Raw genomic sequence first — 13,773 nt, forward strand, 5'->3', positions numbered from 1 at the left:
CCTTTGATTCATGGGGGGACGCAGAGAACAACATACAACATTGAGCCATCAACCTCCATGGGATGAACGAAGGGTTCTGCAGCCTTGTTTCCAGGAGCAGTTCAAAGTTCAGCAAGTGCTTGGACCTCTTGGCGTAACAAGTCACTTTCACCATAGACTCCCATACAGTTTGACTTTGTTGAAAGTAACCCCAGGGCAAAAAAAGGTATACAGGTCTGGGATCAGGTTGAACATGTTAACATAGCCTGTGTTGACTGTGGATGGAGAATGTACACTGACCCTAGGACAGTGGTGGGTGTGTGTTTTGGTGCTGAGGAGATGAGCTGTGTAAAGGGACGCTAATATAACTGACACAATAATGGCAGACCTGAACCTGTGCATCTCAGAGTAGGAGTCCTGATCTAGGATCAGTTATGTCTTTTAGATCATAATCAATACGATGATATGGACAGGGGGGACCTGATCAGCACACTGAGACGCTTCATGAATACTGACCCTAAATTCTACCTAGGGGTTCCCGGTACGGGGACCTTCTATATGTGCCCGCAAGCTTTAAAGCTTCAATATGTAACTTTTAGGGCAACCCAATCAAATTCACATAGAACTGTGAGTTATAGACCTGTCAATCTCATTGAAAGCAAGTCTAAGAAACGGTAGATCTGTTCTATGTGTGCTATTTCTATGCTTCCCTTTCTTAGGTTGAGGTTTTGTGCACCCCCTTTAAACAGCTGAAAATACAATATTTTTGGTTATGGAAAAGCTATTTCACAGCGGTTTAGATTGTACAATGATTCTCTATGCTATACTCGCTTGTTTTGTGTCACAAACTGAAATTAGGCGAACTATTAGAATTTTAGCAACCTCGAAATAGCTCAGCGACTTCTGCAGAGTGCATCTCCTAATCATGGAATTGCATATAGGGAAACTGAAAATGATCCAACATGTTTCTGATAGTATTTCAGTTAATCTTGGTTGCATATTTTATGTGGTTGAAAATGAAATACTGTCATCTTTTATGTCATTGAAAGAAATGGCATGCTTCGGCTATACAACAGGTCCCTAAGCATGCGCTCATTCTCTCAAGATGCTGAAAGAAAAAAAAAATATATTTTTCCACTCCTGTTCCCGAGACAAAAGGAACATTTTGGTCTATCATTTTACCGTGAGGAAAACTGCAGTTAATATTATAATAAGCTTCATGTGAGGCCTACAGTCAGTGTCCAGACAGTTACTATTCCAAATATTAGGTTACTTCAATTATGCCATCCATCCATACAGTACCATTTGAAAGAGACCGTTTACAAAACACCAAAAAGTGTTATGAATTTCTGTGATTGTCATCCTTCAGGCCTACACGAGTCTTGTAACCTGAATTGATGCGTAAACTGCTGCGGTCTCGGCCACTCGTCTTGGCAACATTTCAGTGTTATCATCGAACTACACTGCATTTTGGAGCATATTCCACAAGTTGTCAAGTCTATTCGCTCATTTTTCATGCAACTCACATCTCACATGGGGGTAATGATAAATACTGTAATAGCCTACAGGTTTTTGGGAATCTGTTGATAGATCATAGTTTCACCAGTTTGGGTTACCCCACTATTTATATTGCCTGTACTCCATATGGGACCATTCCAGCTTACTTTCACCCCTGATTCTACCCTTGAACAGGATGACACAGTACAGGGCATCAGAAACAGATCTACGCTATTAGGAAAAAGAGGATATAGGCAAAAAGGAATTATGAAAAATCTAAATAATATGGTGTAATAACATATACAATTAGAACAACGTCATTTAACAGAAGGCTAGCCTGGCTGGCCTTAATGCCAGTCTGTCTGTGCTTTCATGCCAAAATTGTTACTCTTTGTCATGCCAAAAAACGCTTGACAATTCCATAAGGAGTTGGCAAGTGAGTAGAAACAGACACCGAGGCTAAAATGCAGTAAAATCACGACCAAAACACCACAGCACAGAAACAATCAGAGCAGAACTGAACAGACTTGCCTTTTGGTTATGTTGCATTGGGTTTGTGTGTTGAATTGTATTACATGGCACGTAAATAGACTTAGGCTGTTTGGCATTCGATTACAGTGTGTTGCTGCTGAGAGGCACGTTCATATGGCTGCCATGTTCTGTCCTTGGCCCCCGTGGGCTGACTCACAGAAGGTAGAGCATCCTGTTGCTCCCTGGACCATCTGCAGGACCACCGTCACAGCTTCAGGGTGAATGAGGATGGGTCCTAATGGACTGTTTGATGGTGTGTGTGTGAGAGAGAGAGCTAGTGAGAGAGAGAGAGAGAGAGAGAGAGAGAGAGAGAGAGAGCGGTGTGCAATCGACGTACATAAAATGCATACAAAGCATGTCAAGGAGTAATTACACAAAACGCAAACAGTCCTAACAGCTGTATCTCAGCTCATATGTAACTACATATATTTCTGAGACTCATCAAAGAGTCGTCAGGCATAGCTCTGTTTCAGGTTTGTAATTATATGAAAGTTAGCAGCGTGCTGGTGTTCTTTCTATATGGCATTGTGGTATAGTGTGGTTCCTGTGGCTCACTTAGCAGCACAAATAAACCAGAGAGACAGGGTCCTGCTCCCGCCAGCCTCCCTCCCTCTCTCGTTCTGCAGAGTCAGCGCTCCTCTCCTCGCACCAACGCTCGTCACGTCTCTCTCTCTCTCTCTTTCCATTCCTCTGCTGCACTCCCTCCTCCCCAGGCAATTCTGAGCATCCTTCCCTATCTCTCTCCACCCCTCTCACTTTTGTAAAGGGGTGAAGACCAGGGGGACGGATGGCTCCTCTCTTCTCCGCGGAGGACGTGTGAGTGCTGGGATTTCTGATTTGAGTCCCTCCTCCTTTCCTTCCCCTCCCTCCCTCTCTCATTCCTCCATCCCCCCTCCTTCTCTTCATCACCTCCCTCTCCTTCTTCGCTTTTATTCTCCATATAGCTCTGGACCGGCACAATCTTCCAGCTCAGCTGAGATGGAGACCACCCAGAGAGGGCTCAGCGTTGCCCACCACGGCCAGGAGGAGAGCGGGGTAGAGCGGACTGGCTAGTCAGAGGGGGTCCTTCACTGGCCCACCCTATACCCTCTCAAGGGCTTTACTCTGGATAGACAGGACAGGTCTTAAGGCTTAGAGCTTTCAGCAAGGAATGACACTTCTGCTTGTTGGACTTCTCCAATGTTTTAGCACCGTTACTTACTGAATCCTGATTATGGAGATTGTAAAAATGTGATTTTCCCTACTCTGGATGTGAATCTGGATCTAATCGCCATCTGGAGTGCCTGAGTTTTTACAGCCGTAACTCAAACGCATGGACGTCTTTGGTTTCGCGAAGATGGCAAAGCTGTCAGGGTGAGTGTGTGTACTGTACCGGGACAACGGAAACTAAGCGGCCACACGGGGAGGGGTTTAGGGTGGCGGAGGTTGTCTCTGCATAGGAACAAGGAGTGTGTGACCAATGAGCGAGCAGTCTGTTGTGCCTGGGAACCGAGTGTGGATTGCAACACGAGCAGTGAGTCAGGACTCAGGCCATGGCTTTGTGGCTGATCCAAAAAGTTCTGAGAGAGAGAGCTGAGCGACTGTGTTTGGCCGGATAGTTAGATAAGTTGCAAGAGAGAGTTTGACATAGAGAGTGGGAGAGAGTAAGATAAAGACTAAGGGGAAGGGAAGGTGTGTGAACTAGAGAAGAGTCATCATTTATGTGAGTGAGAAAGGACAGAAAGCAGACATGGAGATGATGTACCAGAGAGCTACGGAGGGAGGAGGGAAGGAAGAACAGAGTAACAACAAGATAAAGCAAGGTAAGTAAAGTGACCAGAAGTAGAAAGAGGAGAAGGCCCAACAGGGAATGTGAAAATGATAGCGAGACAGAGGGGGGAGGGAGGGAGTTAGGGAGGGAGGGAGAAGAAACTCACTATAAATGAGAATTGAATTGAAGCAGAGGAGGTTCCATAAGTAGAATGTTGTTGTAATGATGAATAGCTCAGAACACAATTCTTCCTGATCTCTGTGACTTTACACTCCAGTCACCCTGCTTCTAGTCCACACACACACACACACACACACTCACACAGTGCCTGTAGCACAATCACACACGCACACACATGCAAACAGAGCCTGTAGCACACACAAACGCCGTAACACAATCACACACACAGATGTTGGGTTGATCCCTCACTTGAGTGGGGTTGCAACACTAAACCCACTAAACATGGCTCAAAACAAATCTTTTAAACCTCAGCATACAGAGAGAGGTCTACAGCTGGAATGAATCATTCTCTCACTTGTGATGTAGTGGGAGTGTGCGGCGTAGCTCGGCACCTGAAGTTTGTAAAGACCCTGGATATTCTGGGTTCCTTCGAGGGATTACTTTAAGAGAGATTAGGCAGCTCGTTGGAACTGGTTGGGGCTGTTATTGGCTGGAAAAGTTTCAAACGGGGGTCATGGATGCTTATTAATGTCTCTGTATTGTTTCCAGGGACGCAACTTTCACTAGGGATTGGGGGCACATTCTAAAATTGCATTTTTGTTCCCCCCCAGTTTTATCATTGGAATGTGATTTTAAAAAAAACGATGCTACGGTGTGCTTTAGGACCATGAGGATGGCTCTGAGCGGTCGGGTAGACTGTTTGGAGTGTTTATCCAACTGGGGAAAATATATATATATATTCAAGGGTTTTTCTTTATTTGAACTATTTTCTACATTGTAGAATAATAGTGAAGACATCAAAACTATGAAATAACACATGGAATCATGTAGTAACCCAAAAAGTGTTAAACAAATCAAAATATATTTTATATTTGAGATTCTTCAATGTAGCCACCCTTTGCCTTGATGACAGCTTTGCACACTCTTGGCATTCTCTCAACCAGCTTCAACTGGAATGCTTTTCCAACAGTCTTGAAGGAGTTCCCACAAATGCTGAGCACTTGTTGGCTGCTTTTCCTTCACTCTGTGGTCCAACTCGTCCCAAACCATATCAATTGGGTTGAGGTCGGGTGATTGTGGAGGCCAGGTAATCTGATGCAGCACTCCATCACTCTCCTTCTTGGTCAAATATCCCTTACACAGCCTGGAGGTGTGTTGGGTCATTGTCCTGTTGAAAAACAAATGATAGTCCCACTAAGCGCAAACCAGATGGGATGGCGTATCGCTACAGAATGCTGTGGTAGCCATGCTGGTTAAGTGTACCTTGAATTCTAAGGTCAGGTTTGGCTGGTTTCATCGATAAAATATCACAACGATAATTTCAAGTTTTACCGCCACAGTCGACCGTTGAATTATTCGATGAATCTGCTGTTTCTCAGAGCAAGGTGCAAGCAGCGTCACACATATGTTTGAATATAGAAATCAGAGAGGCAGCCAGCCGGGAGAAACCAATCGGTCAGCACAGGCAGACCAGCCTGAACGGGCTCTCCATGCAACCCTTAAAGTTGCACGTTTTTCTTGATTTGAGTCGCACTAATCCTCCCAAGGGATTTTGATGGGTGATCACCACGGCACACATGACCCCCGCTTCATTCAACTGGATGAAATCGCTGCAGCATGTCTCCCTCTGTCCGTGTGTCTTTCATTCAGTCAGCCAGAGGAAAGCGAGAGAGAGAAAGGAAGGACAAACAAGAATAGAGGAACAAATAAATACACAACAGGGATCCACAATGCAGCCTTGTATTATGAAAGAAAAGATTGAGGGATATTAAGAGGAGGTTGTTGCTCGTGAAGCTCTGAGTAGGGACACTGTAAAGACACCCACATGTTGTGTGGGTAGTTAGTGTTGATTATGTAGAGTCTACGTAAGGGATAATCAACGAGGGGCTATGCGTTCTATGGAAAATAATGAACGACGTCAAAGATTTTTTGTAACTAAACCAAGATAGACCACAGCTTGTCGTTTCCAATGTGAAAACATTAACCATAGTAGGCAGAGCCTAGCACGCGCTAGCGATATGCTAATGACACGTTCTAGTATACATCTGCATATTTCCGTTAGGGAACGCCTACTCTGTGAAGTGTGTGCAATAACTCAATTTGCCTTTGCACTCCTTCTAAACAGTGCTATTTTTTTTCACTTTTGCAAAGGGTAAAGTCCACTCTGTTCATAACAAATTCTAGTTTTGGGAACAGAAAAATGTACTTAGATCAAATGTTTAATCGATGAGAACATTTACAGAATGCCGGCCAATATCCATCTCATTCCATCTTCTCCCACTGCCCACCAGTGGGCTTCCTCTCACTACCATACTTGGTAGTGGGTGGAAACGCCAACCGGATGCTTCCCATTTATAAATCCATGGAAATATCTGTCTCATTGTTCTATCTGTGACAACATGGAAGGTGTGTCCTTCCATGGAGTTGCATTATTCTATTATTCTTCCAGAGAACACAGAGCTCTGAGTTGATTATCCCTTTTATACCATTGCTATAATTGAACACAATTGTCACTAGAAACGTGTTCATTTTTAGGAAGAAATGTGTTCAACATCCACTGAAGTAGCTAGCAAGTTAACTTGATAGCTATAGTTGTTGCCGTGGTTTAGCTAACCAAACCATCAGTTCTAGCTTGCTATTATAACAGTACCAATAAAGTTCTCAATTCGACTTTTGCTTTAAAAAGCAGTTCAAACCCAATATGTGAGAATAGCCACTGAATTCTACCTTGTGTTACAGGTAATTATAAAACGGTTGGGTCTAAATCTGAATGATGATTGGTTAAAACCGCATTCAAGCCGGCGTCTATTCCACAAGTTACCACTGGCTAAATCTATGACATTAAAATGCCTATTTACTCTGTTCCATCTGACTGCGCAATCCACTGTTTCATCAGCCCAGCCAAGCAATTTATATACTTGATTTCCACTATAAAAAGCATCTACACATTATCTCACATTTCTTTTAGACTAATATTTAGTTTTAAACAGCGGAGATTTGTATAAACCTTGCTGTCTTTCTCTCTGACATTTGCAACATTGTTTCAATATTCAAATTTGATCTCCAGCTGTCCCATAGTAATGAACGTGTTGGGAGTCGGGACAAGACAGACAGGCATGCAACGTTTCTCAGCCAGTCGACATCATGAATCAGCTGGCATCGTTTTTATAGATATATACAAAGAAATGTTAATTAAAAAAAGGTCAAACGAAACAAAGTGCAGCTAGTTTGCAGTCTTTCCAGTGTCAGTTTGAAGTGATTGTGTTAGCTGTGTTGTTGGCTAGCTCCACTGAACAATAGTGTCCCGACGAGAGAGCACATTTTCTATGCCAGGCGAAATCGCGCCTCATTAGCTCATTGTTATGGATGTATCCAAATAAATGTCACTACAAAACTGCTTAAACAAATGCTAATGCAGCTACTATTGTTATTCTGGCGGCACTGTTGACGTAATTCGCTAGCTAGCAAGCATGTTTTCAATGAAAATATGTCAATCATTATTTAAATATGGTGGTAACCCATTGCATAAACGTGATAATGCCCTTGAAGACTGTTTGGAGGACATATTGACACGGTTTACTGGCCCTCGACGGCTTCTCAGGCATTATCATTTAAATAATGCATGCTCTAGAAAGCCTTTTCAAGCCAATAAGAAATGTAATGATCTGTTCAATTGTTGTTGTTTTTTTGCCTTTGCCAAAGAACAAGAAGGAAACTCATCATCAAGCTTTGATTATTTGAATCAGCTGTATAGTACTAGGGCAAAAACCAAACCGTGTACCGGGGGGGGAGGCGGCGAGTTGGGAAACCCTGGTGTAAGTTATATGTTTGTAAGATACTTGCAATAGAAAATGGCTACTGGGCTTTTGGGGGTTTTCGCAATTTGTTGAAATTAAGGTATTGTAATTATCTGTTCAATAGTTGTTGTTTTTTCCTTTGTCAAGCAACAACAAGGAAACTCAAGTTTGAATCTCCCACCCACCTTCCGGTGATGTAGAGGAACAAATAGTTAGCAGCCTTCTCTGACAAATCATGATCTCGTGGAGTTGGAGCTCCAAAGCACTGATTGAAACTAGAAAGTCATCTTCAGCCAAGGAAATTAAGTCCACTGTATGGAACCAATCAGTTTGCTTGTTTTGTTTTTAAACGGAAGCAACATTAGTCACGGCAGAAGCCACCAAGTCTTAAACCTTTTGTCAGATGTGGTGTCGAAGAGACAAATATGGCAGAGGACAGAGGATTAATCATACAGTATCATTTCTAACTTCTGGTTACACTGAAGAGACCAAGCACATCCTTTCCTCTCATCTCCCCTCCTCTCCTCCATTTATCACAAGCGTCCCCCAGATCAATTATGGAAATAAAGCAAGCAAACAACCTTTTTTTTTTGCTTTCAATTTCATTTCTAGCTTACACTCCTCTGGCAGGAAAATAAATTAGCTTTCAGGGAGAGTGTGCTGGCTAACCACTTACATGGTGATTTGCACCAAGCGAATGAACGGAACGGAACTGAACTTTGGGTCCCAAGTCCTCTGGTTAGTTTTAGATGTTTGGCCATTTTGGATTTTTTTAGGCCTTGTTTTGACAGCAGTTTGTGTCAAAGTAATTGTCCGATTTCTGGCTAATCCTAACATGCTCTTCGGTAGTGCCTTTTAGCAGATGTTATTTCCAGCTGCTCTCTGTTTTACTTTCCATGCATTTGTGCAGTGGAGTGTGGAGGGGAGAGTGCAGTGTTTATGCTCCTGAGCACTGATCAACTTAGAGTTATCCTGTTTGGAAAATGTAGAGTGTTTTTAATGTTGACCTTCACATTTCAATTGGGTGTTTTCCAGTTAAGTGGGTGCTATCATTTTCTATGTTAGATTACAACCACAGCCTTCAGTTCTGAGGATATTCAGGTAGTGGTTTTAAAAATATATAACTTCTTGTTTTAGAGTACATAGAAAGTGCCTCTCTGAGTGGTGGGCTAAAGTAGGATTTATAAATAAGCCTCTATGTTTGAAGAGAGACAGAATCCTCTTTAAAGGATATATTGGCACTCTGTGCTCAACCAACCTGGCCTCAGGGCAATTTGTAAGATTTAGTACATGCATTGCTTTCCATCCATTTAGAATGATATATTTCATTAAGTTACACTACGAATGAAATAGTGGTCGTACAATATGATACGAATTAGAGAAATTATAGTATCATACGTCTTACCCGGTCGTATAATATCATAGGAATTGGATGATGTAACGTATTATACATTTAGGGACATATGGTATTATACCTCTTTCTCTGAGACCAGGCTGCTTGTTGTACTGTAACTACAAAGGAAAATTCAGAGGAGAATTTACATTGCTGGTAAGGAGAACTAACAACAAAAGTTAGGAGAATGTACGTAGCAGGTTAGGTGAATTAGGTTAAGGTTAGGGGAAGGGTTAGCGAAAGATGTACAGTTCCCCCTGAACAAGCAACCTTTGGTTTGCTAGACGGTCCCTGTAATCCTCCCCGACCCATGGCCGGCATTATGGGTGGGCCTTAGAGGACTGGCCCGAACTGCCGTATCTCCTTGCCCGTCCAAATAAAATAGTGAAATATTGATCATTTATTTGACCGAGACGGGTGACGACAGAAAGACTCATCAATCTCAGTTAAAGCATCCGAGCGAGTGAAACAGCGCCGCTCTGTCTCAGTATGTGTAGACATGAATCCGATGCTGTCTGGACCAAAAGAGTTTGACATGTCATACTATTTCTGTCCAGACAGCATCAGATACATGGGCTACATATATAGAGGTGCTGTTTCGCTTGCTCGGATACTTTGTCTGGTGATATAGTTTCAGCAGAGAGGAAGAAGCGAAGCGAGAGGGTTCACTCACAATCAGGCCAGTGTAAGCCCAATGCGTTTCTATGGGAATAATATGCAGATCTAACCTTGTCGCCTGCCTTCCTGCCTTTGGGACAAAGACTCCCATTGTTAGGACGGAGACATGAGCATCTCATCATTATATACAGATCTCTGGTTTCAGACTCCTGCGAATTGGAAAGGAAAGTTGGCGCATGCTCAGTGCACTGTTAGGATGCTGGATTGCCCCAAAGTAAATTGATGTTTTGCCAAAATTATATTTATTTATTTTATTTAACTAGGCAAGTCGGTTAAGAAATTATTATTATTTACAATGACGGCCTACCCCGGCCAAACCCTAACCCGGACGACGCTGAGCCAATTGTGCGCCGCCCTATGGGACTCCCAATCACGGCCGGTTGTGATACAGCCTGGAATCGAACCAGGGTCTGTAGTGACGCCTCTAGCACTGAGATGCAGTGCCTTAGACTCGGGAGCCCCATATTGTGACGACCCTCCACTCTGTCTGCCGAATGATCTCTTTGCTCTTGTTTTCCTTATTAGGATGTCGGTGGTCAGCAAAATGGGACACACGAGGGTGCGTGTGTGTCCCGGCGGGATAAATAGACATTTTCCCCATTCATTGAGGAGGCTCTCCATGCAGACACACTGTTTGTTTGTTTTGGCATCTTTCAACACTCCTCATTATCACATCTATACACGCAACCACTCACTTACACTACTGATTACACACACACCATTGTTTATTGTATATAAGTTACTTCGGTTAATAAATCTATTTTTGTTATTCCTTATCTCCACGTTGTCTCCTTTTTTTGTCACGGGCTTTGAGCCGGTTCATGACAATATATAATTCCGCCTGTCTAAATAAAATCATTCAAAATACTTCACCAGGGAGCATTAGCAACAGAGGATGAATTAGCTTCTTCTTCTTTTTTCTTAAACAGCTGTTGATTGTTTCAAGTCACAAGTGTTTGGGAAGCCCGCAATTTGGGTAGTGCTTGTGACAATAGGTCTAGCTGATGGAGTCGCGGCTGTCAGTGAAAAGCGTCTAAAATATGTGTGAAGATCATTTAAAATGTTTAAATGAAAATGTTGCATCAAGAAGAAGTGTGGGGGTGGCAAAGATGTGCATCTCTCTCCAGAATGCATGCATATTTGAGTGCCCATTTGGCAATGTCTTATTTCTGATTGTCTTAACTCACCACACATTTTTTCTTCGCCTCACACGAGTCAATGAAGTTTCTGTCCCGAGGTCACTGGCCCAGGAAACTGAGGGGCCGGAGTAGTCTATTTGATTCAATATTGCAAATTCGCCAGTGACAGCTTCACAGAGTCATGTGCTCTCATTTCTTTAGCCGCCAATTGACCACAGTGTATCAATGTGTCCATATGGCAGACGCTAGTGTTCTCATAGTTCAATTTGAACTTTTAGATTTGTATCATTTTACTTCAGATTTGTATGATTTTATGCGATTCATTCAAATTGGTAATTTGCATCTCATTATCTTAGAGTTATTGTCTCATGCTCTAGTCTAGTGTGTCTGGAACTGGTTAGGTTTAGGACTGTCCAGTCTAGCTTTTATCAGCTAATGTTGTTAACTCACTCAGCGATTTGTTCTGCTCTAGATAGTATCACCCACTCACCACATGGATTCACAGTCAACAACAAGCTGAGAGAAAGAGACCAAGACATTAGTGGATGACAACATGCAGGCAGGCACAAGCAAACACAGACAGACAGACACACACACACACACACACATATATCCCCTGTCTCTTTGCTGAATAACAGTAGTGGAAAAAGTACTCAATTGTCATACTTAATAGGAAATGACTCAAGTAAAAGTGAAAGTCATGCAGTAAAAAACTACTTTAGTCAAGTCTAAAAGTGTCTGGTTTTAAATGTGCTTAAGTACAGTGACGGGAAAACTCACTTGTCATGTTTATAAACTCAGCAAAAAAAGAAACGGCCCAATTTCAGGACCCTGTCTTTCAAATATAATTCGTAAAAATCCCAAAACTTCACAGATCTTCATTGTAAAGGGTTTAAACACTGTTTCCCATACTTTTTTCAATGAACCATTAACAAATAGTGAACATGCACCTGTGGAACAGTCGTTAAGACACTAACAGCTTACAGACGGTAGGCAATTAAGGTCACAGTTATGAAAACTTGGGACACTAAAGAGGCCTTTCTACTGACTCTGAAAAACACAGAAAGAAAGATGCCCAGGGTCCCTGCTCATCTGCGTGAACGTGCCTTAGGCATGCTGCAAGGAGGGATGAGGACTGCAGATGTGGCCAGGGCAATAAATTGCAATGTCCATACTGTGAGACGCCTAAGACAGCGCTACAGGGAGACAGGACGGGCAGCTGATCGTCCTCGCAGTGGCAGACCACGTGTAACAACACCTGCACAGGGTCGGTACATCCGAACATCACACCTGCGGGACAGGTACAGGATGGCAACAACAATTGCCCGAGTTACACCAGGAACGCACAATCCCTCCATCAGTGCTCAGACTGTCTGCAATAGGCTGAGAGAGGCTGGACTGAGGGCTTGTAGGCCTGTTGTAAGGCAGGTCCTCACCAGACATCACCGGCAACAACGTTGCCTATGGGCACAAACCCACCGTCGCTAGACCAGACAGGACTGGCAAAAAGTGCTCTTCACTGACGACTCTTGGTTTTGTCTCACCAGGGGTGATGGTAGGATTCGCATTTATCGTCGAAGGAATGAGCGTTACACCAAGGCCTGTACTCTGGAGCGGGATCGATTTGGAGGTGGAGGGTCTGTCATGATCTGGGGTGGTGAGCCACAGCATCATCGGACTGAGCTTGTTGTCATTGCAGGCAATCTCAATGCTGTGCGTTTCAGGGAAGACATCCTCCTCCCTCATGTGGTACCCTTCCTGCTGGCTCATCCTGACATGACCCTCCAGCATGACAATGCCACCAGCTATCCTGCTCGTTCTGTGCGTGATTTTCTGCAAGACAGGAATGTCAGTGTTCTGCCATGGCCAGCGAAGAGCCTGGATCTCAATCCCATTGAGCACGTCTGGGACCTGTTGGATCAGAGGGTGAGGGCTCTGGCCATTCCCCCCAGAAATGTCCGGGAACTTACAGGTGCCTTGGTGGAAGAGTGGGGTAACATCTCACAGCAAGAACTGGCAAATCTGGTGCAGTCCATGAGGAGGAGATGCACTGCAGTACTTAATGCAGCTGGTGGCCACACCAGATACTGACTGTTACTTTTGATTTTGACCCCCCTTTGTTCATTCCATTTCTGTTAGTCACGTCTATGGAACTTATTCAGTTTATGTCTCAGTTGTCGAGTCTTATTTTCATACAAATATTTGCACATGTTAAGTTTGCTGAAAATAAATGCAGTTGACAGTGAGAGGACGTTTCTTTTTTTGCTGAGTTTATGAAGCAAACCAGAAGGCACAATTTTCTTGTTGTTTTAAATTACCGACAGCAAGGGGCACACAAACACAGTATTTGTGCTTAGTGAGTACGCAAGGTCAGATGCAGTAGGTAAGAGAATGTGTTAAATTGATAGGTATTTGAATTCAAATGAAATGTTTTGTCAAATGCGCAAATACAACAGGTTAGACCTTACCGTGAAATGCTTACTTGCAAGCCCTTAACTAACAATGCGGTTCAAGAAATAGAGTTAAGAAAATATTTACTCAATAAACTAAAATATAATAATCAAAAAGTAACACAAGAAAATTACATAACAATAACGAGGCTATACACAGGGGGTACCGGTACCAAGTCAATGTGCAGGGGTACAGGTTAGTCGAGGTAATTTGTAAAGTGACTATGCATAGAATTTGATCATTTTCCCTGGTTGTCAGGGAAAATGTAAAGGAGTAAAAACTACAGATTTTCTGTACGAATGTAGTAGAGTAAAAGTTGTTAAAAATATAAATACAGATACAAAAGTACATTGAGTATTTTTACTTAATTACTTTACA

The 13,773-nt window shown here is 42.9% G+C and overlaps 1 protein-coding gene across 2 annotated transcripts in view; it reads left to right on the forward strand.

The window, feature by feature from the left end:
- The window catches only part of LOC115196087 (FERM and PDZ domain-containing protein 4), a 67,281-nt gene that overhangs the window by 27,210 nt on the left and 26,298 nt on the right, over window positions 1-13,773 (forward strand). Inside the window, exon 1 of one of the 2 annotated variants that reach the window (XM_029756619.1) lies at window positions 2,777-3,360. The exons of the other annotated variant lie outside the window; for it this stretch is intronic. Coding sequence (XP_029612479.1) covers window positions 3,320-3,360 — 41 coding nt within the window. The 5' untranslated portion in view covers window positions 2,777-3,319. Of the gene's footprint in view, window positions 1-2,776; window positions 3,361-13,773 lie in introns of those variants that run through there. 2 annotated transcript variants of the gene reach the window in all.

This window comes from Salmo trutta, chromosome 6 (assembly GCF_901001165.1).
Source record: "Salmo trutta chromosome 6, fSalTru1.1, whole genome shotgun sequence".
NCBI classification, from domain to species: domain Eukaryota; kingdom Metazoa; phylum Chordata; class Actinopteri; order Salmoniformes; family Salmonidae; genus Salmo; species Salmo trutta.